The sequence below is a fragment of the Chiloscyllium plagiosum genome, unplaced genomic scaffold (genome assembly GCF_037043375.1).
Source record: "Chiloscyllium plagiosum isolate Xiang-an unplaced genomic scaffold, Cpla_swu_hap1 HiC_scaffold_12, whole genome shotgun sequence".
Classification (NCBI taxonomy): domain Eukaryota; kingdom Metazoa; phylum Chordata; class Chondrichthyes; order Orectolobiformes; family Hemiscylliidae; genus Chiloscyllium; species Chiloscyllium plagiosum.
This window is the reverse complement of record NW_028270150.1, coordinates 44,505,578-44,531,041: the sequence shown is the minus strand read 5'-3', so window position 1 is coordinate 44,531,041 and position 25,464 is coordinate 44,505,578. Positions and strand designations below refer to the sequence as shown.

Genomic DNA, 25,464 nt, shown 5'->3' with positions numbered 1-25,464 from the left:
GTAAACATTAAACAACTCTAAACCACCTTTTTCTTAAAGGTCTGTTATCTACTTCTAACTCTATAACAATGTCCCAATCCAATAAAAGCCCCTATTAAAATTACATCAACTTAATTTTCAAAACCAGACAGTGGCTGTCATCGTCGGCATCTGTCTTCCTCTGGTTGTAGATCTCACTGCGTCATCTTCTGCCTTTTGTTGCAAAGATGTTTCATATGAGAAAGGTATCTTTGATAGAGAGTGTTTTGAATGGCAGTCTCTCTCTCTAGATGGCAGGTTGTCGCTCTCTCTCTGGCTTTCAAAGTATCTGCTTTTTTTTTAAATACCCGAAACATCAGATCGTCTCATTGGTTTAATGTTGTCAAAACAGTAAAATTCAAATTTGATTGGGTTTTAGTATCCGGAGGCATAATTTAAACTAGTAAAATTTGAACTGTTGTGAACACAGCAGCCAAATGTTATGTATTTTCAATTTTCCAGTGTACACTCTGAGACTGCTAGTCAGTCACATATCAAGTGCCTGCAAGCTCACACTGCCAAAAAAAGTTTCACTCTCTTTTAAAGATATAGTTCACATCTTCAACTTCGTAACACCTGAAAGCATCAAGCACACATCTATTGATATAAGAGCATGTTGGGCATACAGAAATGAATTGACAACCTGTCATGGAAATTAAATTTGACTCGACTCAACTACTAACAAGAGCAAAGAAGAGTTTTTTTTTAATCTCTGCATTGCAGAGGAACCACATGCACTCAGCAAAAATGCCTTGTGCAAGGGCCCTGAGCATAATTTGGATACTTGTCTTATACTGTTTCTTATCATGCTCTCAAGGACAAAGACTGTGAAGATTTGAGTTGTTATTCTTTTCATTCCCTTGCTGTGGACATACTGTTCTTATATTTTTCTCTTATTGAATGTTTACAAAGTTCTGGAGAGACAAGCTGTCCCTCAACTGCAGACTTCAGCAAAGTGTCAGAAAGTTTTAAATTTAGTAAAGCATGGTCCTTCAGAATTCCAGAGTAAATGGATTTCAGAGTAAATGTTAATTTTGTTAATTTTCCATTACATTTTCTCCATTTTTGTCATTTTATGAAAACCAGGACAACAAAAAATAGAGTCAGATTTTTAAAAATCTATAGAGCCAGATAGCTAAAAATCAGCGATCTTAACAGCTGTCTGTGTTGTAAGGAGCATTTGAAACAGTCGTAGCCAACTCTTCGCTTTTCAGTTTTTCCTCCTGAAGTCTTTCACCACTATACAGTCTCCAGGTTCTAGATCGTGCAGCTTCCCTTCTTCTAGTGCTGCTTTCACTTGATTCTGTATTTCAGACAAAAGTGTGGAGAGTTTCATACAGTAACACAATATCTGATCCTCACACTAGCCTGTTATCTGCCTCACCTTAGGTTTTGGGTCAATTCCTGTTTGGAGCCTACCAAACAAAATCTCAAACGGGCTAAAATTAGCTCTTCCTTTCCTCCTAGATCTCATATACATTAGCACAATTGGAAGTGCCTTTGTCCATGTCACCCCTAGTTCCTCACAACATTTTGTCAATTTATTTTTTAGGGTAGCATTTTCTCTTTCCACTGCCCCACCTCTCGCTGGGTGGTAGGCACAGTGTTGTCTCATGTTTATTCCCAAATAATCACTGACCTTGCTGTAAGGCATTATTGACAAATGGTGTCCCATTGTCACTACTATGCCTTTCAGGGATGCCCCTGTATCTACCAAAAAAGGTAACTGAGGTACCTTCCACATATAACATTCAGGTAGGCATTGACTTATACGCATCATCATTGTACTGAACATATGGTCCACGCTCTGGAATCTCAGCACTCAAAATGGGGGTGGGACTTGTTTCAGTGCCCGTATGGTTAGTAGAAGAGATTAGCATAAGCGAGTCTTCGTTGCCAAGCATAAAGAGGCTTACCTGTACCTTGTGGGCTACCCGCCTCCACCTCAGCCTTCCCATGTCAGTCACCCTGCTGTCCAGCCTCCAGGGCCAATTGAGGCTGTCTGTGTGGGCACTGTCTCACCCAATGGTCCATGGTTCCGCAAACAAAGCACCCACCAGATCTACCTCTGCCAGCCCTCTTCCTCTCTCTTTTTCCGCAGCACCTCCCTCCAACGGCTGGGCGACCATTTGCATTATGGTAAGCTGAGCTTTATTTGCTTGCTGTTCCATCTTTAGTTTCCGCTTATCCTTCTCATGGGCCAGCAAGGTTTTGGCATGTATCGCACGTTGTTCTATCAAATTCAGCTTTCCCATGTCCCAGGACATGTGTCCTTTACCCTTCTTCACTATTTCATCTTTCATTCCATTGGGTTTTTACAAATATATTAAGGACAAAAGGGTAACTAGGGAGAGAATAGGGCCCCTCAAAGATCAGCAAGGCGGCCTTTGTGAGGAGCCTCAGAAAATGGGGGAGATACTAAATGAATATTTTGCATCAGTATTTACTGTGGAAAAGGATATGGAAGATATAGACTGTAGGGAAATAGATGGTGACATCTTGCAAAATGTCCAGATTACAGAGGAGGAAGTGCTAGATGTCTTGAAATGGTTAAAGGTGGATAAAACCGCAGAACCTGATCAGGTGTACCGAGAATTCTGTGGGAAGCTAGAGGTGATTGCTGGGCATCTTGCTGAGATATTTGTATCATCAATAGGCACAGGTAAGGTGCCAGAAGACTGGAGGTTGGCAAACGTGGTGCCACTGTTTAAGAAGGGTGGTAAAGACAAGCCAGGGAACTATAGACCGGTGAGCCTGACCTCGGTGGTGGGCAAGTTGTTGGAGGGAATCCTGAGGGACAGGATGCATATGTATTTGGAAAGGCAAGGACTGATTAGGGATAGTCAACATGGCTTTGTGCGTGGGAAATCATGTCTCACAAACTTGATTAAGTTTTTTGAAGAAGTAACAAAGAAGATTGATGAGGGCAGAGCAGTAGATGTGATCTATATGGACTTCAGTAAGGCGTTCAACAAGGTTCCCCATGGGAGACTGATTAGCAAGGTTGGATCTCATGGAATAAAGGGAGAACTAGCCATTTGGATACAGAACTGGCTCAAAGGTAGAAGACAGAGGGTGGTGGTGGAGGGATGTTTTTCAGACTGGAGGCCTTGTGACCAGTGGAGTGCCACAAGGATCGGTGCTGGGCCTCTACTTTTTGTCATTTACATAAATGATTTGGATATGAGCATCAGAGGTACAGTTAGTAAGTTTGCAGATTACACCAAGATTGGAGGTGTAGTGGACAGCGAAGAGGGTTGCCTCGGATTACAACAGGATCTGGACCAGATGGGCCAATGGGCTGAGAAGTGGCAGATGGAGTTTAATTCAGATAAATGTGAGGTGCTGCATTTTGGGAAAGCAAATCTTAGCAGGACTTATACACTTAATGGTAAGGTCCTAGGGAGTGTTGCTGAACAAAGAGACCTTAGAGTGCAGGTTCATAGCTCCTTGAAAATGGAGTCGCAGGTAGATAGGATCGTGAAGAAGGCATTTGGTATGCTTTCCTTTATTGGTCAGAGTATTGAGTACAGGAGTTGGGAGGTCATGTTGCAGCTGTACAGGAGTTGGTAGGTCATGTTGCAGCTGTACAGGACATTGGTTAGGCCACTGTTGAAATATTGCGTGCAATTCTGGTCTCCTTCCTATTGGAAAGATGTTGTGAAACTTGAAAGGGTTCAGAAAAGATTTACAAGAATGTTGCCAGGGTTGGTGGATTTGAGCTACAGGGAGATGCTGAACAGGCTGGAGCTGTTTTCCCTGGAGCGTCGGAGGCTGAGGGGTGGCCTTATTGAGGTTTACAAAATTATGAGGGGCATGGATAGGATAAATAGACAAAAGTTTTTTCCCTGGGGTTACGGAGTCCAGAATTAGAGGGCATAGGTTTAGGGTGAGAGAGGAAAGATATACAAGGGACCTCAGGGGCAACCTTTTCTTGCAGAGGGTGGTATGTGTATGGAATGAACTGCCAGAGGAAGTGGTGGAGGCTTGTACAATTGCAACATTTAAAAGGCATTTGGATGGGTATATGAATAGGAAGGGTTTGGAGGGATATGGGCCGGGTGCTGGCAGGTGTGACTAGATTGGGTTGGGATATCTGGTCGACATGGACGGGTTGGACTGAAGGGTCTGTTTCCGTGCTGTACATCTCTATGAATCTATGATGAAGCTGTTCCTCAAGTGTGCTTCATACGCTGTGATTTCTGCCGCCATTATGTTGTCAGGTGGTCTCAGTCCACTATGGACATTATGGACTTCAGTGAGGCGCGTAAGGTACTGGGACACTGTCTCACATTGTCCTGTTTACACATTGCTATTTTGGTCATGTCCATTTGCACAGGGAATGCCTCCCAGGCAGTCACCAGCAGTGCAACAAAAGCATTAAAGTCTCTGTTCTGCTCCACTTGAGTGTTGGCTACTCTGGCATGGACATTTACGACTGGCCATTTATACTTCTCTTGGGCTTCCTGTTTCAATCTGTTGCGGGTACGGCATGCATTTAGTGATCCAGCAGACCTGAGGCAGCGGCCGCTGACGTGTAACCTTCACCAGGCAGATCTCATAGGGGGGCTGTAGGTCTCAGAGGGCAGTCATCAAGGTAAGGATCTGAAACAGACTTAAGGTATTGTACAGCTTCATTAGGTTGTTTTTCGTACGCGTCTGCATATGAGCTGGTGTTTGTACGTGTATTTGTTCTATCCTTTACTTGAGATTTCCTTTCTCTGATATCAGCCTCAGCCTTCCACATGTTATAAGCACTCCAATTCACAGGTTTTATTTTTCCCTTCCTTTTCTCCTTCTCTCTTTCTTCCAACCTTGACCTCAATATTTCCAACTGCCTTTTACTAAAGCTTCCTCTCTCCGGAAAACCACATTCCTTAATCCACAATTCTAACTGCTTTACTGACGACGGGTCGTAATTATTTAGCATGTATTTTTGTTTGGCCATTCCAAGTCCTCTGTGGACCCTCTTTTTGTTTGCTCTTGCCAGAGCCCATTTTCAGTGTTACTGGAAAAGTTTTCAACTCTTTCTCGCTCTCTCGTGGTACCATTATCTTTTCCCCTTTACTTGCTTTTTACTTCCGGAGGTCTCCTCTCACATTGGGCACGTCCACCTGAATGCCTTGGTTTTCGTAAACCAAGAAACCACGTACCCGGTACATCTTTGGTGAGTCCAACTCAGCCAGTGGTGGTTCCAAGTCTAAAACCAGCCTTAAACTTGCTGTCTCTCAAACACTCTAGAGACAGCAATCCTTTCCCTTGAGATTTGCTCAAATACTGTGCAAGAGTTTACTGATTCATTTATTCTCTTAGAATGAGTTTCTATATAGGATTACTTAAGCCACAACTCTTACCCCGACCACTTGTGCAAGGGCCCTGAGCATAATTCAGATACTCGTCTTATACTGTTTATCACACTCTCAAGGACAAAGACTATGAAGATTTGAGTTGTTATTTTTTTCATTCCCTTATTGTGGACATACTGTTCTTATATTTTTCTCTTGTTGAATGTTTACAAAGTTCCGCAGAGACAAGCTGTCCCTCGACTGCAGACTCCAACAAAGTTGCAAAGTGTCAGAAAGTTTTAAATTTAGTAAAGCATTGTCTTTCAGATTTCAGAGTAAATGGATTTCAGAGTAAATGTTAATTTTGTTAATTTTCCATTACACAACCTAAGGTGGAATATTGTACAGAAGAAATAAAGGTATTATCCCAAAGGAATTGAGACAGATTAAAGCTTATTGTACAAACCAACAAGGAATCTGTGGAAGGAAAGAGATGTGCTCAACGAGCCAAACGTCAGCAACAAATTCAAGGACCACATGAGTCAGTGTATTTTGTAATGAGTACCAAGCTGAGCAAGCTAGAGAACTGCTGACACATGGCATCCCAGATTTGAAACCAGGATTAGCCTTTTTCAATCTCGCAGGAACTGATTATCTTGCCACAATAGACTACTACTCTGACAACTGGAAGGAGTCCAGCTGACAACTATCGAGACTGTTGAATACTGAAAGCACACTTCAGCTGTTGTGGTATTCCCAACATTGGAATGAGCAAATCAGTTCATGAGTAAACAAATCAGCTACTTCATCAATGATTGGTACGTTCAATACCATACATCATCTCCGCATCAACCCCAGTCAAATGGAAAGACTAAATCAGCTATAAGAATCACCAAAAGAACCATAACGAAATCAAGCAATCAATCAAAGAAATCATCAGATGTATACAAGGCAATCTTTGAGTGGAGAAGTATACCTAATGAAGGCATGAAGAGTACAAAAAATAATGTCACACTGCATCCAAACTACTCTTCCAATAGCAAAAACATTATTGAAACAGTAAGCGGCATTAAGTAGTCAGTGGTGTGAGAGACAAAATCAAGGTGAAATGACAGAAAGTCATATTTCATTTTGACGAGACTGCCAAACCATTGCCACAGTTGAGCTTTGGAAAGTCAGTCGCGTATAAACATTTAACGTTCTCCACAAAATTCAGCTCAAGTGGCAACTTGGCCTTGTGTGGAGCATTTCTCATCTCAGTTGTGCACAGTATAAGTGAAGAACCAGATATATTGTCACAATCACAGGGTAAAAAGTACAACTGAAGTAGTTGTCCTCAACTACAGACAGCTGGTCAGAAAAATGTGAACTCACCATTCTACACAGCCCGCAGATCAACCCATCAGACTCCTGAGGTCCACAACAACCCAAAAGCATAAATGCATCAACAGCAACAAATGACAAGAAAACATGACTCCCCAGAGAAGGAACATCACCTCGATGAACTGCTACCAACAACAATGCAAATGCACACTATTAAGAGACTACTGCAATTTAAAGACTATGGGCAGAATCCTCCCAGCTCCTGAATGACATGGGCTATGGTGGAAAATTTGGGAAAATCAAATGATATGTTGGGCAAGGCCCTTCTTGACATTGGGACTGAAAACTCACATTTTCCAACCAACTGCTGGATGTTGAGACATATTCTCTTTTTCAAACAGCTAGAGACCTCTTAGCATGGATTATTGTTCATCATTAACCTCATTATTATCTAACATCACCTCATTAATTTTCAGGTTCCCATTTTCCCATCCGCTGGCTACAAACTAGATGCTGACGTGGAAGTCTGAACGAGTATTTGGCTACTCCAGCTCATCACATGTTCCTTCAGACCTCCAGAATGGACACGCAGCACCAACATCTTTCGGCACATTGACTTTGCTAGTTATTTGAAGCAGGTGTGGAGTGGATATTCCAGGAAAGACACAGCTGGTCAAACCACTTAGTTTTAAACAAAACAGAATTTATTTACATGATCACTGAATGATACACAAACAAAAGAGAACAGAGTAACGTAACCTACCGAAAACCCAACAGATTATCCCAATTTAATGATGCTGTTCCAAATACTTGCAACAATTCCCATAAACACCCTTTGGCACAAAACATTAAAATCAAACACGGGGTCTTACAGGAGAGAGGGAGATGGCAGAGGAACTCAGCATGGAACACCTTCCTTTATGTAGGTGTTTCTTGGACCAGCAGCCTCATACTGAACTATCTGCTTTCAGTGAACAGCCAGACGGTTAAAACTAAACTAAACCCAACCAAACCAGTGAAGCTGAGCTGGGAGAACCTGCCACTCCCCTTTCATTGTACAAGTTTTTTTAAAAAGTTGAAAGCATTCTCAAGTAGATCAAACCCAGACACTTCAGAGTCTGAGTCTTTATGACTTCCTAAAAAGAAACAAGGACAACCTAACCTTATTAAAGGAGCAGCATCATCACACATTTCACATCCACAGACACTAGCATCTGATACATACTTGCCTCACCATATCATCATGGCACATCTTTAATTCACCTAAAGTCTGCTTCTGCACTTTAATGCTGCATCTTGGGATGCAGCACATAATATTGCATTGCAGCTGCAGGAACACTTGCACGCAGAGACAGACACCCATCTCACAGACTGACCTAGGAAGCATCTCAGTATTGCTTGCTTGCTATCTTAATAATCACTTATTTCATGCTCACAGCATCCCATCCCTGACTTGACCCCTCAGTTCAGTGCTGACACGAAGGCCAAGCAGCTTGTCAAGGTTATTGGCAGACCGCAGTCAAGGAGGTGTACATGTTGCTTTACACCACTGTGCTACTTCACTGTTACACCAACACCATACGCCAGTTGCATATGTACCATAGGCTTCAAGTAAATGGCCATATTTCAAAGTCTCAGGTGAAAAGTCCTCAGTAAGTCCAGCAAGACAACCTCGAAGCATGGAGGTCTCAGCTCAGTATGATATCAATTCGAGGGCTTGGGCATTCATTTGGAACAATCATGATCAGGGAATCCATACCTGTACAGTCCAAAGGACGAGCCACAATCAGCACTTTGAGCCCAGTGCATCCAGTCTTGCAAGTCAAGATAGTCGGGGACTTATGCAAATATCAACCAGGTATCTGGTTAACTGTTGTTTGTGGTTGATTGTCTCAGTCACTCAAGGGGGTGGGCCGTAGTCAGTCCTGGGGATCTGTCTACTATAGCATTATCAGGGTGGAGAGAAGTTGAATCTTAATTGTGGCAATTGGAGGCAGAATACTAGAATGCAGAGAGGATTAAAATAGTGAAGGATGCAACTCAATATTTAACATTGGGAGATGATAGAGCATTGAATGAAAAGGGGTACTGCAGGTTGAAAGGCTTCATCAATGTTTGGCAGCACTCTGACTTTTTTAGAGATAGAGACTACTAAATCATGTATTCTTACTTTACATGCCTGGGACTGGGGGAGTGGAAAGTAAAAAGACAAACATTTAATTAACCAGCTGGGGTGGGAATTTGGGGAAGTTAATGGGATTGATGAGGAGAGCAAGCAAGACAGGAATGTACTTATTTGGTGTTTCAACAAAAATAAAAATCTGAACCTGAGTTAAGCCTGCTACTCAGTTCTAATTCATTAAGCCATTTGCCTCATTTATCCATTTACTTATACCTATGCTATATTTTTCAAACATTTTGCCCATAAATTTAATGCTGCCCTTAATTATGTTGTTGTTGAGGGTCAATTTGCATCTGTATGAGTAATATAGTTCTAAAGCAGTTTCCATTCCTCAATTTAAATTTTTGAAGTACTTGCCTTAGAAGTGAATTGGAAACATAGCCAGTTCATTGAAATAAATGAGTGTGCTAAGATGTGTTTTTGTTTGATGCTAGTTCAATGAAGAGAAGCAGTAGCAGAACGGTCACTTTTCTGAGCTGGTAAATCTAGAGATTAGTTAAGATTAGATTCCCTACAGGAAACAGGTCCTTTGGCCCAACCAGTCCACACTGATCCTCCGAAGAGTAACCCACCCAGACCCATTTCCCTCTGACTAATGTACCTAACGCAATGGGCAATTTAGCATGGCCAATTCACCTGACCTGCACATCTTTGGACTGTGGGAGGAAACCGGAGCACCTGGAGGAAACCCACGCAGACATGGGAAGAATGTGCTAACTCCGCAGAGACTGTATTAAAGATCAGGAGACTTGAATTTCCTTGCCACAAAGAAACATAAACTTAATTAAATAAATAGATTTTTTAAAAAACCTTGATGCATATTTGTCTTTTAGAGACAAATATATGTGATTACAAACCTGCACCAATGTCTTTGCCAATTTACACTACAGATTCTCCCACTCTGCAGGCAGTTTGTGTGTTATTGACATTTTCTGTTATGTACACCCTTCATCAGTCCATGTTATCAGGAATATTTACAAGAACACATGGAAAAACAATATCAACTTTAAGATAATTCTTTCTTAATCAACTGAATGAAGAAATTAGGGCTGTTTTTCTTGGAGAGGAAAGGACTAAAAGGAGCTTTGATTGAAATTTTCAAAATCAGGAGTGATCTGGACAGTGGAACATAGAGAAACTGCTCCCACTCATTAAAGGACCAAGAATGGGGGGAGGGGCATGGATTTAAAATCATTTATAAAAAAAAATGCAAGGTGAATAAAAGTCACTCATTATGTGGTTGAGGTCTGGAATGCAGTGTTTGTGGCATTGACAAGTTCAATAGAGATATTCAAGAGAGCATTAATTATTTAAATAGAAATTATATGCAGGTTATGTGGAAAGTGTAGAAAAATGACAGTAAATCACGATGACCATTTGGAGAGCTGGCGCAGATGATGGCCCAAATAGCATCCTTCTGTACCAATACAATTCTGATTCTGCAGATTTCTTCTAGTAGTTGCATTCAAGAAACCAAGTAATTTAGGATGAGTGATAAAACATATTGTTAACAGGGTCCTGAAGAAGGGGTACACCAGAAACTTTGACTTCTCCATCACCTGATGCTGCCTGGCTTGCTGTGTTCTTCCAGCCTCCTGCTTGTCTACCTTAACAATATATTGAGCAATCCATTTGAGTTTGGTCAAGAATTGGCGTGAGATTGAATGTGCTGATATATTTAACCAAATCTTGCTATTTCGCATATTGCCATCTTATCTGTCTGAGGGAGGAAACCCTAAAAAATAGAGTACAGAAGGTAATGTTACTATGTGACTATATTGCTGAATAAAGGAATTAATGAGAACAATAAAATGATTTCCGGAATGTCAAAACATGTCCCAGCAATACAAGTCCACATTTCATAAGTCCACCCTTCCACATCCGGTGAAGTGGTATGAAGCGCAGAGCAACCAGACGACGAAACAGTGTCACGTGGCCATTCAGCCCGCGATGCTGGTGACGTCACTGTCTCCTTGGAAACCCCCTCAATATTCCGTCCATGACAGTTGCTGGGCCTCGCACGCAGGCCGTGACGTATATTTGGATGGACCGAGATCCGTTTCTGAGGAAGATGGCGGATGAAGAGGATGAGCAGCCAGTGAGTTCGACTTTTGAATTTCGTTCTCTCGGATTGGCAGCAGTGAAAGCGGTGACATCGAACTATTGCTAATTTCGGCAGCTATTGTTGTCTGAAATAAGCAAAAAAAACAAAAATCAGGAGCTGCAAACAAACCTGCATTTTTGTGACCTGTTTAAAAACAAGATTTTGAGGTTTTTTTGTGTAAGACATGCATAAGTAAAAGATGCTTGAAGGGAAATAGGACTTAGCTGCTGTAGTTCTGATAAAGTCATATTAGATTCACAGTGTTAACTGTATTTCTTTTCTTCACAGATGATGCTAGGCCTACTGAGTTTCTTCAGTATTTTGTTTTTAAATTTTCTGTTTCTATTCATTTTTAGATTTCTGGCATCTGCAGCAATTTTCACTTTTTGTTTGAGAAAATACCTTTAACGGAGTTTATGCTGTATGAAAGGTGTGAGGTGTGGAGAAATTGGGATTATAGTCGAATGGAGATTTTTGAAAATAATTGTACTGTGGGTGCTGTTATTGACTACTCTTAATTGTTTTGAGAAGGTGATTATCAACCACCTTGAACTAGTGCAATCCAAGTTTTATTGATTTCAAAAATGTACTTTATTTATAAAATATCTTTATGTACATGCAGGGTCCCTAAAGCAGTTTGGTTCTGTATGATAGCATATGAAGAAGGAAACAAAAATTGAAGTTTGCCTCTATCCAATAAACAAACTGAAAACCTTTCTTACTTGAATAAGATTACATTTACGTATTTGCATTAGAGTGGCAATGGGCTGGGAGCCAGAGCAGCAAGTAGAGTGATTGAGGGGGAAGGTAGATGTTAGGACCAGTAAATCATAAAGAAACAGGTAAATGTGAACATGATGGTACTAATTGGCTGAAGTGTGTTTATTTCAGTGTAAGGAGTATTATAGGTAAGGCAGATGAGTTAGGCAAAAGTGAGGACTGTAGATGCTGGAAACCAGAGTTTAGATCAGAGTGGTGCTGGAAAAGCACAGCAGGTCAGGCAGCATCCTAGGAGCAGGAAAACTGACATTTTGGGCAAAAGCCCTTCATCAGGAATAGAGTTGATGAGTTTACAGCCTTGATCAGTACATGGGACTGTGATGTTATGGCCATTAGAGAGACTTTTGAGAGAGTGAGACAGACAGACTGGACTGGCTGCTCAATGTTCAAGGGTCTCATTGTTTTGGATGAATGAGAGGAGGGTAAAAGAGGTAAAGGAGTTGCATTATTAATCAGGGAGAATTTACATCTGTGCTCAGAAGACATCCTGAAGGGCTCATCCACTGAGGCAATATGGGTAGAGTGGAAAAATAAAAAGCAAATCGCTCTGATAGGATTATACTATATTCACCTTGCTTTTCTTCCCCCCCCCCCCCCCCAAAAAAAGCCCCTAAGAGATTGAGGAACAAATATGAAGGAAGATTATGGAAGGATCCAATAAAAAGAGTTGTCATAGTGGGTGACTTTAACTTTCCCAATATTGACTGGGACCCCCTTACAGCAAGAGGCATAGGTGTTGCAGAAATTGTTAGAAGCATCCAAGAGGGTTTCTTGAAATAGTATATAGAAAGACCAATGAGAGGAGGGACCATACTGGATATTGAATTGGCTAATGAGTCTGGCCAGGTGACTGAACTTTCAGTTGGAGAGCATTTTGGAAACTGAGATCACAGCTGTTTACGTTTTAAGATAGCTGTGAACAAGGTTAAGTCAGGACCTTGTGGAAAGGTGTTAAACTGGGAAAAGCAAATTATCAGTATTAGGCCAATAGCTAGGGAATGTTAATTGGGAGGAGCTGTTATCAGACAAGTCCATATTTGACATGTGGGAATTGTTTACAAACCTGCTGATGAGAGTTCAAGACTAGCATGTTCCAGTAAGGAGGAAGGGCAAGTATGGCAAGGCAAGGGACCATTGGATAATGAGGGTAGTTGTGAATTTAGTTGAAAGGAAAAAAGAAGCATATGTAAGGTTATAAGAAATTGCAGCAGGACCTTGATCAGCTGAAAAAGTGGGCTGAGAAATGGCAAATGATATTTAATATAGATGTGAGGTGTTGCATTTTGGAAAGTAAAATCAAGGTAGGAGTTTCATGGTGAATGGAGTGTAGTGGGACAGAGGGACCTTGGAGTTCAGATGCAAGGTTGTGTGAAAGTGGTGTCACAGGTAGACAGTGAAGATGACTTTTGGCACACTGGCCTTCATCAGTCAGGGCATAAGTATAGAAGTTCTGCTGCAGTCTTACAGGATTAGATTAGATTACTTAGTGTGGAAACAGGCCCTTCGGCCCAACAAATCCACACTGACCTGCCGAAGCGCAACCCACCCTACATTTACCCCCTTTTTTTTTACCCTAACACTATAGGCAATTTAGCATAGCCAATTCACCTGACCTGCACATCTTTGGACTGTGGGAGGAAACCAGAGCACCTGGAGGAAACCCACGCAGACATGGGGAAAATGTGCAAACTCCACACAGTCACCTGAGTCGGGAATTGAACTCTGGTCACTGGCGCTGTGAGGCAGCAGTGCTAACCACTGTACCACCGTGCCGCCCTTTGTTGGTGAAGTTGCAGTTGGAGTATTGTGTTCAGTTTTGGTCACCTTGCCATGGGAAGGATGTTATCAAACTGGAAAAGAGTGCAGAAGAAATTTACAAAGATGTTGCCAGGACACTCAGCTCTGAGTTACGGGGAGATGTTGGACAAGCTAGGACTTTCTGAGAGTGTATGAAACTTGAGGGATGATCTTTTTGAAGTGTATAAGATCATGAGAGGCATGGATAGGGTGAATGCACTCAGTATTTTTCCCAGGATTGGGGAATCCAGGACGAGAAGGCATCAGTATAAGGTTAGAGGGGAAAGAATAAGAGAACCTGAAGGGCAACTTTTTTACACAGGGTACAAGCACGTGCAATGAGCTCTGAGCTGGAGTGGTTGAGACGGGTACATTATCAACATTTTAAAAGGCATTTGGATAAATACATGGGCAGGAAAGGTTTAGAAGGGTATGGGCCAAGTGCAGGGAAATGGGGGTAGTGCTGATGGGCATTTTGGTTGTCATGGACCAATTTGGGCCAAAGGGCCTGTCTTTTTGCTGTAGGGCTCTGACTGTACATAAGGTTTAGGAAGCTAAACTCAGGGCCCATGAGGGATATACAGAAAGCAGAGAATAAGAGAGCAAGAAGAGGCCATGGAATGATCTTGACAAGTAGGATTAAAGAGAATTCCAAAACATTTTGTAGATACATTAAAAATTTTAGGATAACTAGGAAGAAGGTAGGACCACTCGAGGATAAAGGAGGAAACCTGTGCTTGGAGCTGGAGGATGTAGGTCAGATCCTATGTGAGAACTTTGCATCGGTATTCAGCCAGGAGAAGGTAATGGAGGATAGTGAGATTTGTGTGGAGCATGCTAACATGCGAAGGCATTTTTAGATCGAGAACGAAGTGGTGTTGGATCTCCTGAAGAGCATTAAGATGGATAAGTCCCCAGGGGCCGATGGTCTCTACCCCAGGTTACTGAGAGAGGCCTTGACCAAGATATTTATATCCTTGCTAGCCACTGGAGGACTGGCGAGTAGCTAGTCGTTCCTCTGCATCAGAAGGGAAATAAGGATGATCCAGGAAACTATAGACCGCTGTGTCTCACATCGATGATTGGGAAGCTATTTGAGAGAATTCTTAAGGATAGCGTTTACACAAATTTGGAAAAGCATGGCTTAATTAGGGACAGTCAGCATGGCTTTGTGCAGGGTATGTCATGTCTGACCAACTTGATTGCATTTTTTGAGGAGGTAACTAAGGTAATCGATAGTAGAGCAGTGGCTGTTGTTCACGTGGATTTTAGTAAGGCTTTTGAAAAAAATCCCTCTTAGGCTTATCCAGAAGATTTAAAATGCATGGGATCTATGTTGACTTGGCCACGTGAATTCAGAATTGGCTTGCCTTTTAGAAGACAGGAGGTCATGGTGGAAGGATGGTTTTCAGGGTGGGGGGTCTGTGACTAGTTGGTGTTCTGCAAGGATCTGTACTGGGACCTCTTTGTGGTATGTAAATGACTTCAATAAAAGTTTAGATGGGTGGGTTAGTAATATGATACAAAGGTGGCTGTGAGTTGTGGATAGTGTAGAAAATTGTCTAAGCATACAGTGGGATATAGATCAGTTGCAGATATGGGCAGAGAGATGACAGTTGGAGTTTAATCCGGACTAGTGTGAAATGTTGTGCTTTGGGAGATCAAATGTTAAGGAAAAATATACAGTTAATGGCAGGACTCTGAGTAGCACTGATGTACAGAAGGATCTTGGGGTTCAAGTTCATAGTTCCCTGAAAGTGACCACACAAGTAGATAAGGTGGTAATGAAAGCACATGGCATGCTTGCCTTTATTGGTTGAGGAACTAAGTACAAGAGTCAAGATGTCATGTTGCAACTTTATAAGACTTTGATTAGGCCACACTTAGGATATTGTGTTCAATTCTGGTCACCACATTAAAGGAAGGATGTGGAGGCTTTGGAGAGGGTACAGAAGAGGTTTAGGACATAGAACATAGAAAAATACAGCGCAGTACAGGCCCTTTGGCCCTCAATGTTGCACCGATCCAAGTCCATCTAACCTACACTAGCCCACTATCCACCATATACCTATCCAATGCCTGCTTAAATGCCCATAAAGAGGGAGAGTCCACCACTGCTACTGGCAGGGCATTCCATGAACTCACGACTCACTGAGTAAAGAATCTATCCCTAACATCTGTCCTATACCTACCACCCCTTAATTTAAAGCTATGCCCCCTCGTAATAGCTGACTCCATACGTTTACAGGGCTGCTGCTTGGATTAGAGGGTATGAGTTATAAGGAGAGGCTAGTAAAACTCACGTCGTTTTCTCTTGAGTTGCGACAGCTGAGGGGAGACTTGATATCAGTCTATAAAATTGAGGTGCATAGATAGGATTGATGGTTAGAATCTTTTTCCCACAGTCAAAATGTCTAATACTAGAGCCATGCATTTAAGGTGAGAGGGGAAAGTTTTTTTTTAAGTGTGGTAGGAATCTAGAATGCACTGCCAGAGATAGCGTTTGAGGCAGATACAATAAGGGCATTTAAGGGACTTTTAGATAAGCAAATAAATATGCAAGAACAGTGGGTTGTGGACCAAGAGCAAGCAGAAGGGGTTTATTTCATTTCATGTTCGACACAACTGTTCCACGTTCTAGATATTTGAGGCATCGGGAGGGTCCAATAACTGAACAGACCCCCATTTAACTTCGGCAGAAAGATGTCAGACAGTGGTCTTTCCCCACTGAGTCTTGGTGGCAGCTGACCCAAGTTTTAGTGCATACTTCATGTAGTTCCGGACCTTGAAATGTGACCGTTTGCAACATTTGATCGGGCAATTTAGCGTGGCCAATTCACCTGACCTGCACATCTTTGGACTGTGGGAGGAAACCCACGCAGACATGGGGAGAACGTGCAAACTCCACATAGTCAGTAGCCTGAGGCGGGAATTGAACCCGGGTCTCTGGCGCTGTGAGGCAACAGTGCTAACCACTGTGCCACCGTGCCGCCCACAATGTATCTATTAAAAATCGGTTAATCTTTATGGACATGCTGAATTTCCTTAATCTCTTGAGGAAGTGGAGGAATTGTTGATGCGACTGTCAAGAAAGCACAACATGAGTGAACCAGGATGGATTGTTGGTGATCATCACTCCTCGGAACTTGATACTCTCTGCTATTATCCACTTCAGCTCCATTGATTTTGATAGGGGCATGCCTTCCACCTTGCTTTCTGAAGTAGATGACCAGCTCTTTCGTTTTGCTTGAGTTGGAGAGATTGTTACCTTTACATCACACCACAATCATTTGAGATCTGGTCTACAATGGTGGTGTCATCAGCGAACATGAAGATGGAGTTCGGATGAAATTAGGCCACACAGCCATGAGTGTACAGGGAGTATAGTAAGGGGCTGAATAAGCAGCCTTGTGGGGCACCAGTGTTGATGATAGTGGTGGAGGAAGTGCTGTTGCCTGTTCTCGCTGATTGTGGTCTATGGGTCAGGAAGTCAAGGATCAAGTTGCATAGGGCAGAGCAGAGGCCTAGGCCTCAGATTTTAGAGATTAGTTGGTTGAAATTATGGTTTTGAAGGCGGAGCTGTAGTCAATGAATAGGAGCCTGTAGTAGGTATGCTAAATTATCCAGATGTTCCACGGGTGAGAGTCTGACCAAGGCGATGGCTCTGCCATGGACCTGCTTTGACAAGTGAATTGCAAAGGATCAAGGCAGGCTGGGAGGCCTGATATGAGCCATGACTAACCCCTCAACACTTCATAATTATGGAGGTCAGAGCTACCAGGCAGTAGTCATTGAGGCACACTGCATGAGTTTTTTCTGGTAATGGGATGATGGTGGTAGTCCTTTAAAGTGTCCTTCTCACCACCAGCAAAGTGATGTCTTGGTGCTTGTTGGAAAGTTCTGGTGATGAGGCATTCTGCTAAATGACTTTGACCGTCTGTTCAAGGAACAACAGGATCCACCCTGCAGGGTCTCGAGGACACTGTTCTGACCACTTCCAGTCCATGTTGTACATAGTGTTAGGAAGGAAGTTCCAATATTTTTATGAAGTGACAGTGAAAGAACAGTGATACTTTCAAGTTAGGATGGTGTGTGAAATGGAAGGGAACTTGCAGTGATGGTCTGGTCATGAGGCGGTCCTTTGAGGTGGTAGAGATCATAAGTTTGGGAAATGCTCTTGATGACGCCTTGGTAAATTGAACCTTCATTTTGCTTGTTCTTTCCTGTTGCTTAATTGATGCCTCATTCACCGAAACTCTGCAATTACCTTCTGTTGTGCATTATACCTTAAATTTCAGATTGAAACTCTCACCACAGCATTATTCAATTTTTAAAATATATTCTCATGTTGATTCAGCTTTTTCCTAATTTGAAGAAAAATTAAAATCTTAAACACTTCTACTTAAATTGACAAAACTTAAACAAAACAATGCAAGTTTATCAAACCATTAGACTTTAATAACGTATTTTACACATTTTTTGAAGCCACCACCATTAATTTGTATGTTTCAAGTTTGTATTTCTTAGGAGAGTGCATCAATACATTCAGTCATTTGTATAATTGATTACATTAGGAGCAGTCAGAGCCAAGAGTTTGAATTAGTTTTCTGGATCTTGATTTGTAGGATTAATTATACTTTGATATCGAGGAGGAAGCTCACTACATTGATCATATCAGTTATGCCTTGATTCATGACTGAGTTGCTGTGCTTTGAAAGAGGCCAGGCGGCTGTTTGGACTATGAACAGGTTGTGTTGGGTTTTCAAGATTGGATCCCTGATTCTTAATGTTTTCACAGTTGTGACAAACACACCCCATTTTCATATTTCCCACATATGCATATAGTTTCATCCAAAATGAAACTGAATATAACTAGTCTTTCTCCCATTTTTTTGCAGTTAAGGATGAAAGGGTTGCAATGAACCAATCTCTGGGAACATACGTGGTAACGAATGGGGAAGTAGGGTGTTGAAGTGCTGTTGGATTGCCATGAAGGGATGGGGAATGGTGGGGTTGGGTTAGGTTAGAATTGAGCATGAGACAGTCACTTGTTCGCAGTGGGGAGAGGGAATAGTATATTTGTGGAGGAGGCTGATTGTGGTGCTGTGGCTGGAAACTGCACATTATGGAGCTATAACAAAATGGGAAATGAGACTTAATAGAGAAAGCTTGGGATGGGTAACTGCATCCAGGGACCAGGTTAGCAACCAGTGTGTGGATTGGAATGGGATACTTGCAGCTAATGGGATTAGTGACCAGAATTGAAATCCTGGATTGATGGAGGACACATGGCAAAACTTTTATTCAGAGTATTAATGGTCAATCCCTTCCTGTGGAAGGGCGTATAGTCAAGAATCTTGTTTGTTGTGGCCACATGATTTCAAAGAAATCAGCTCTTGAGACTGTTCACTTATTTTAACATATAATTGAAGGTAACCTGAGTGCTGCCTTTGAATTACAATAGTAGACAAGAATTTTGAAATGCAGTGGTATCTGCTTCCACCAGTTCCACCACACAACACGCCAGATGGCCGCCTCCTAAAGACCACAATTTCCCTTCCCACGTGGTTAAGATGCCCTCCAACGTATCTCATCCACATCCTGCACCTCTGCCCTCAAACCCCACCCCTCCAACAGTAACAAGGACAGACCCTCCCCCGGTCTCACCTTCCTTCCACCCTACCAACCTTCGCATAAACTGCATCCGCTGACATTTCCGTCACCTTCAAATGCACCCCACCAGCAGGGATATATTTCCCTCCCCACCCCTTTTTTTAGCTTTCTGTGACTACCTGGTCAGGTCAACGCTCCCCAACAACCCACCTTTCCCTGCCTTCGCAGGAATTGCAAAACCTGTGCCCACACATCCATCCCAGGCCCCAAAGGAGCCTTCCACATCCATCAAAGTTTCACCTGCACATTCACCAATGTCATTTATTGTATCCATTGCTCCCGATGTGGTCTCCTCTACATTGGGGAGACAGGATGTCTTCTCGCAGAATGCTTTAGGGAATATCTCCATGACACCCACACCAATCAACACCACTGCACCGTGGCCCAACATTTCAACTCCCCCTCCCACTCCGCCGAGGACATTCAGGTCCTGGGCCGCCTCCACTGCCACTCCCTCACTACCTGACGCCTGGAGTAAGAACGCCTCATCTACCGCCTCAGAACACTTCAACCCCAGGACATCAATGTGGACTTCACCAGTTTCCTCATTTCCCCTCTTTCTCTTCCCCCACCTCCCCACCCCCTCCCCCCATACCCCACTTCCAACCTTCCAGCTCGCACCATCCTCATGACCTGCTCTACCTGCCAATCTTCCTTCCCACCTATCCGCTCCACCCTCCTCTGACCTATCAACTTCACCCACCCCCATCCATCTATTGTACTCTTTGCCTTCTCCCCAGCCCAGAGGCTCCCTGCCTTCACTCCTGATGAAGAGCTTTTGCCTGAAACATTGCTTTTCTTTTCCCGGTCCTCTGATGCTCCCTGACCCGCTGTGCTTTTCCAGCACCACTCTAATCTAGACTCCACTCTGATTTCCAGCATCTGCAATCCTCACTTTTGGCCATTTTATCAGTTCAGTTTCAATAGCTGCTCTTACGTTAGTCCCAAAATCTTTTGGGACTGAGTACTGTATTTGAAGAATTTGATCAAGAGTTTATTGCGATGGTTAGTCTGGAGGAACTTGTACTCCAAACTGTTTCGGTCTGGACTCTTATTGGGGCATTTGTCCAAGAGGGACAGATTTTGAGATCTTGGAAGAAGTTGACTTTAATTTTTTGTTAGTAGGTACTCATGTGCTCCTACCTGTAAATTCTACTCAGTCTGTTATGTGTAATCTCTTACACCCTTGAGGACAATAAAATGTACGGCAATCTAATCCTGGATGTAATATATATGAATAATGTATAATGTGTAGAATTGTGTAACAAACCAATAAGACTGAGTTTATAGGTTTTTTTTTTTGCCTTGCAGTTTGATGAAGATGTGGAGGAGAGTGGAAGTGGAGCAGAGGGTGGACAAGGTAGAAGAAAAAGATTGTTTTCAAAAGAATGTAAGTCATAATACTGCTACAATTTTACTTTAAATCTGTTACTAATCTAGTAACATTTCTAAAACATATGAAAAGATGAACTGCTGTTTATAGTTAAGACAATTCCACATGACTCACTTCAGCTTAAGCTATTTGTAGTATAGCGAGAGATTTGGGAGCTATGTTTTGTTAGTAGGATTGTACTCAAACTATTGCAGCTATGCCATGCTGTTTTCATTTCCCAATGAAAATGTTAACTGGTGATAATTATGCAAAATTTTCTGTAGCTTAAGCTATTGGAAACTGTTGAATTTCTTTTTGCTTTTAGAAAGATTTTTTAAAAAATCATTGCTTTTCTCATTTCATCCTCTATAGTGTTACCCAGTTTTCCTAATACGTCCACAGCTTTAATTTTCTTTTGCTTTTAATTACTGTAAAGGAGTAATGTATTTCTGCTCTTAGTAAATCAACTTCCAGTCAAAAATTAATATTAGGCACTCAACTAGTAAATGGTTATAATGTATGGGTGGAAGTTCACTAAATTATGGCAGAATTGGGTATCCTACAATCTTTGTGCACAGAATTGAAAAGAATGTACAGCACAGAAATAGGCCATTCTTTTATATTCTTTCCAAACAGTAAGATGCATGATGTATGGATTTGGGGATGACCAGAATCCTTATACTGAATCGGTGGATATCTTGGAGGATCTTGTCATTGAATTTATCACTGAAATGGTGAGCTGATCTTCATATTTTATCACAGTTGAAATCCAATCCGTGAGATAACAAGATGAGGTGTAGAGTTAAAATTCTAGTGTGGTATGTTAACAAAATCTCTGGTTCTTTATTTTGGTAATATGACAACATTTACTACAAGTTCAGAAACATTATTTGTTGATCAACGAAGTTCACTTTAAACATGCTTGAAGGAGCTTTCATTTATTCAGGGAATTCTTGCATCTCAAATGTCCTAAAGCAGTTCGTACACCACTGTTTGCATTTTCAAGTTCAGCCATCATTGTTATCTAAGTGAAGCCAAGAGCCATTTTGTGTACGTGGATATTCTACAATAGCAAATTAGGTAATCTGTTTTTGATCATATTCTTTGGGGGAACAAATGTTTACCAGGTGTCCAGAATCTTTAACAGTGGTAGATGCAGATACAGTTACAACATTTAAAAGACATTTGGACATGTACATGAATAGGAAAGATTTAAAGTTTGTTTGCACCAAACACAGGCAAATGGAACTAATTTAGTTTGGGAAACTTGATTGGCATTGACAAATTGGTCTGAAGGGTCTGTTTCTGTGCTATGTGACTCCATGGTCTAATCCACTGGGCAAAGAAGTTGGGGCATCCATTATTGTCTTGTTTGTTGAGATCGTTCAGCCCACGCAACCCCATGCTGACTCTTAAAGGAGCTATCCATGCCTTGCACTTTCCTCACAGACTTGGAAAGTTTTTTTACACTTTTTCAGATGTATATCTAGTTTCTTTTGAAAATTACCACTGAAACTGTATCCTAGAAGGCATTACATTCCAGATTGTAGCAAATTCTTGCATAAAACACACTCTCTCTCCCTCCTGGCTAACTTGCAAATGATCTCAATACAGTGTTTCTTGGTGTCTATTCATGCATTTGTTACTTCGTAATTTCAGTTGCTATTTCAATTACCAAACATATTAGTCTGGACCATGTTTTATTTTCTCTTGATTTACAAAGGTGATTCTATTAATCCAGTCTCTCTCTCGGGGGATCTGCCTCTCAGTAAGTACTTTAAAATGTTTAGTTCTACTTCATAATGCATTGAGGCACACAAGTTCTCTATCTGGTGCCTGCCTGGCAGAAGCTAAAAGTCGTACTTGATGACTGTGTCCAATAATCAACTTGTGAAATTGCTTCTTTCAAGTAGAGATAAGTCATTAGTTTAATGGTCTCAGCTGATGGTGATATTGGACAAGTCGGATTCCAGTATGAAACCTAGCTTGATAAGTTTTATTATGCTATTGTTTACCATACTGGTGACTGAATATACTTTGAACAAACCAACATCAACATGTACACACAAGAAAATAAAATGAACTATCTTATACTGTACAAGAAAAATTTGAAACACTCTCATTACAGATAACTGTAATAAGAGATTCAAATCTCTTAGCATCAACAACAGCCTTACAAATAAAGCTCAGGGAAGCATCACTCATCACTTCAAAATTCCTTGTTCAGTTGGTGTGAATGTAATCTGCATCTTTTCAGCAAACTTCTGCATTCATTCAGTGCTAAGAGCCTTCAGCTGCTACCTCAGCTCACTTACTCCTTTAATATGTGTTCCTTAAACTTCTGTGTTATCAGATGTCTTCCTGTCTTGACACCTTTAAAAATTTGTTCTGAAGCTTTTCTCTTTCTCGATTCTAAGCCACTTGGGACTGCATCTGCCCTGTTTATTTTGGAGACTGCTAAACAGCACTGCTGGCATTCAACACCTTTTTTTTTTTGTCTCTGAATGATCTCTCTGAAAGAAACTTGTATGCTGCCTTTCTAAATTAACTTGTTTCTCTTAGTCTGTCTGTGCCATTGGTCACTTTTTTTTTAGGCAATGACCAACCCTTTTTGTTTTCCTGTTTGTTCCATTCTCTTCTCTAATACTGTTTTGAAAACCTCATTTAAAATGCTTGTTTAAAAAAAAATCTCCAGACCACCCAGTACCACACTCTGAATTTAAAAGAAAAGGTAAAATTGTCCTCCTTTAATATATACACTGTATAGAAATCAAATTTAAAGCTGTTCATCGTTTCTCAAATTTGTAATCCAAGTTTGCAAATTGTGGTAATATTATGAATGTTTCTCATGGTATTATGTTGGGTTTAAATACATCAGCTGGGCAAAATAATGTTAAGTACTGTGTATTTTAAGATTTTCAGTAACCAGTTGTTTGGATCATATCCAATCAGTATTCTACCGAATAGAAATTATAGCTCACTTAGGATAATCTTTGTGTTGAATAATGTGCCATTACATTTCTGCTATCAACTTTATTCATCTTTTGTGAATTGTAGCTGAGTGCTGCAGGTTATTTGCAGAGTTCTGTGGAGGTGATGTAGCAGTGTGTACTTTCAGACCTTTTTTCTTTATACATGAGAATGTAATATACTTATAATTTTTGCTTTGATATAGACTCACAAGGCTATGTCAATAGGACGTCAAGGCCGGGTTCAAGTAGAAGATATAGTCTTTCTTATTCGTAAAGATCCTCGGAAATTTGCAAGAGTGAAAGATCTGTTGACAATGAATGAAGAATTGAAACGTGCTAGAAAGGCTTTTGATGAAGCGAACTATGGCTCGTAGCTCTCGGAAGGAAGCATATCATGGAATAATTATTGTATTGTCACTCCTTGAAATATGTAATAACATATTGTAATAGGCCTATTACAGACTTCATAAAATGGGCTGTTGCAGTAGAGTATGCCTCTGACTCAGCCAGGCAGGATCTGAGAAATCTGATTCATTTCCTCTTTTGCTTCTTCGGTGTTAGCAATGCTTTTGGCTGAGGAATGAAATGGGACTTTTTGTATTCTTACTAATTTAAAGATTTTTGTACATAATTAGTGTATGCCAATAATTTATGTAACTGGACCAGGTCTGCAATAAATGGTCTGAAAAATAATGACTAGTCAAGACTTACATTAAGTGGCTCGGTTAATAATTTTGTAGCAAGTCTTTTGAAATTCACAACCTGATGCCACATTTTTTTGTAATACTTTCATATATTATAAATCCTTATACTGAAATTTAATATTACTTAGTGATGTGCACTTGTCATGTCTTTCCTGGTTTGGCCTACATGTTACTCCAGCCCACATCAATGTTGTTGACTCTTAATTGGGGACTGAAATGGCTTAATGAGCCACTCTGTTCAAGGATGGATATACAAGAAATACTGGTCCTGCCAGCAATGGTGACATCTCATGCTAGAATAAAGAAACAAAATCTAAGAATTTACCATGAGATTCCCATAAAATGCTCAAGAAAAGTTATATTATTTTTTAAAATGGAATTAGAGTTGTCTCTTTGCAACTGTTTCTAATATCCAAAATAAAATTTAAACTTAAAAGCCTTGGCCTTACCGTAGGATGATTTACAGTCTTCAGATGAAATAGGATTGCTTTGAGGGCAAGGTAAATAGTATCTTCTGATCCAATTATCTGTAATTTTACAATCTTTTTTATATTCCCATTAAATTTTTATGTATATGTTTACATGGTCTAAATTGTCATAATATTTCCCACCCCCACCAATAAACGATATTCCACTGGGGAAAAGTGTAATAGTGGTATGGCACACTTATATTTCAGCTGTATATGCAAGTTTAAAACATACAATGGAAAAGTTGGTAAAATATGCAGTTGACATGTCGTACTTGAATAATGCCATTAACATAATAAAATGTTCTAAGGTGTTTCACAGGGCCATAGTAGAAAGTTTTCTCCGATATTAATTAGTTTGTTTTAAATAGCTATTTAACAAAAACTTTACACTTGTTTGTTTCATGTGTTTTTATATTTGGGATCTGAAGCTTTTAGAGACATAGTCAACCTAGAGAGCTTTCTGTGTTAGTGGTGGATTAGCAAGAATATTATGGCTTAGTGTACTAGTTGCAATTGATTCCTAATTATTGTAAAATCTAAACCATCACTGCTTTTTATTTATTTGTAATAAATTTGTGTTGCAGTTCAAGCCTGTATTGTAGTCTGGGTATTTACTTCAAAGTTGAAGTTTGTGTGATTGTGTCCTGCCAGTCTGTGTGTTAAAGAGAGAACTATCATCTAATGCATGCATATTTTCAATTTAATTAAACAGTGAAACTGGAAATTAGAATAATTATTCTCAAAATTATAAGAATTGTAGTGCAGAAAAATGTTAGTGTAATGA

General features: G+C 40.9%; 1 protein-coding gene across 1 annotated transcript; it reads left to right on the top strand.

Annotated features, from left to right (window-relative positions):
- Window positions 1-10,830: 10,830 nt before the first annotated feature.
- Window positions 10,831-25,274, top strand: taf13 (TATA-box binding protein associated factor 13). Its single transcript, XM_043701000.2, has 4 exons — window positions 10,831-10,906; window positions 20,474-20,552; window positions 21,171-21,268; window positions 23,710-25,274. The coding sequence occupies exons 1-4, from the start codon at window positions 10,853-10,855 to the stop codon at window positions 23,878-23,880; spliced, it is 402 nt and encodes a 133-aa protein (XP_043556935.2). The 5' UTR covers window positions 10,831-10,852; the 3' UTR covers window positions 23,881-25,274.
- Window positions 25,275-25,464: the final 190 nt, after the last annotated feature.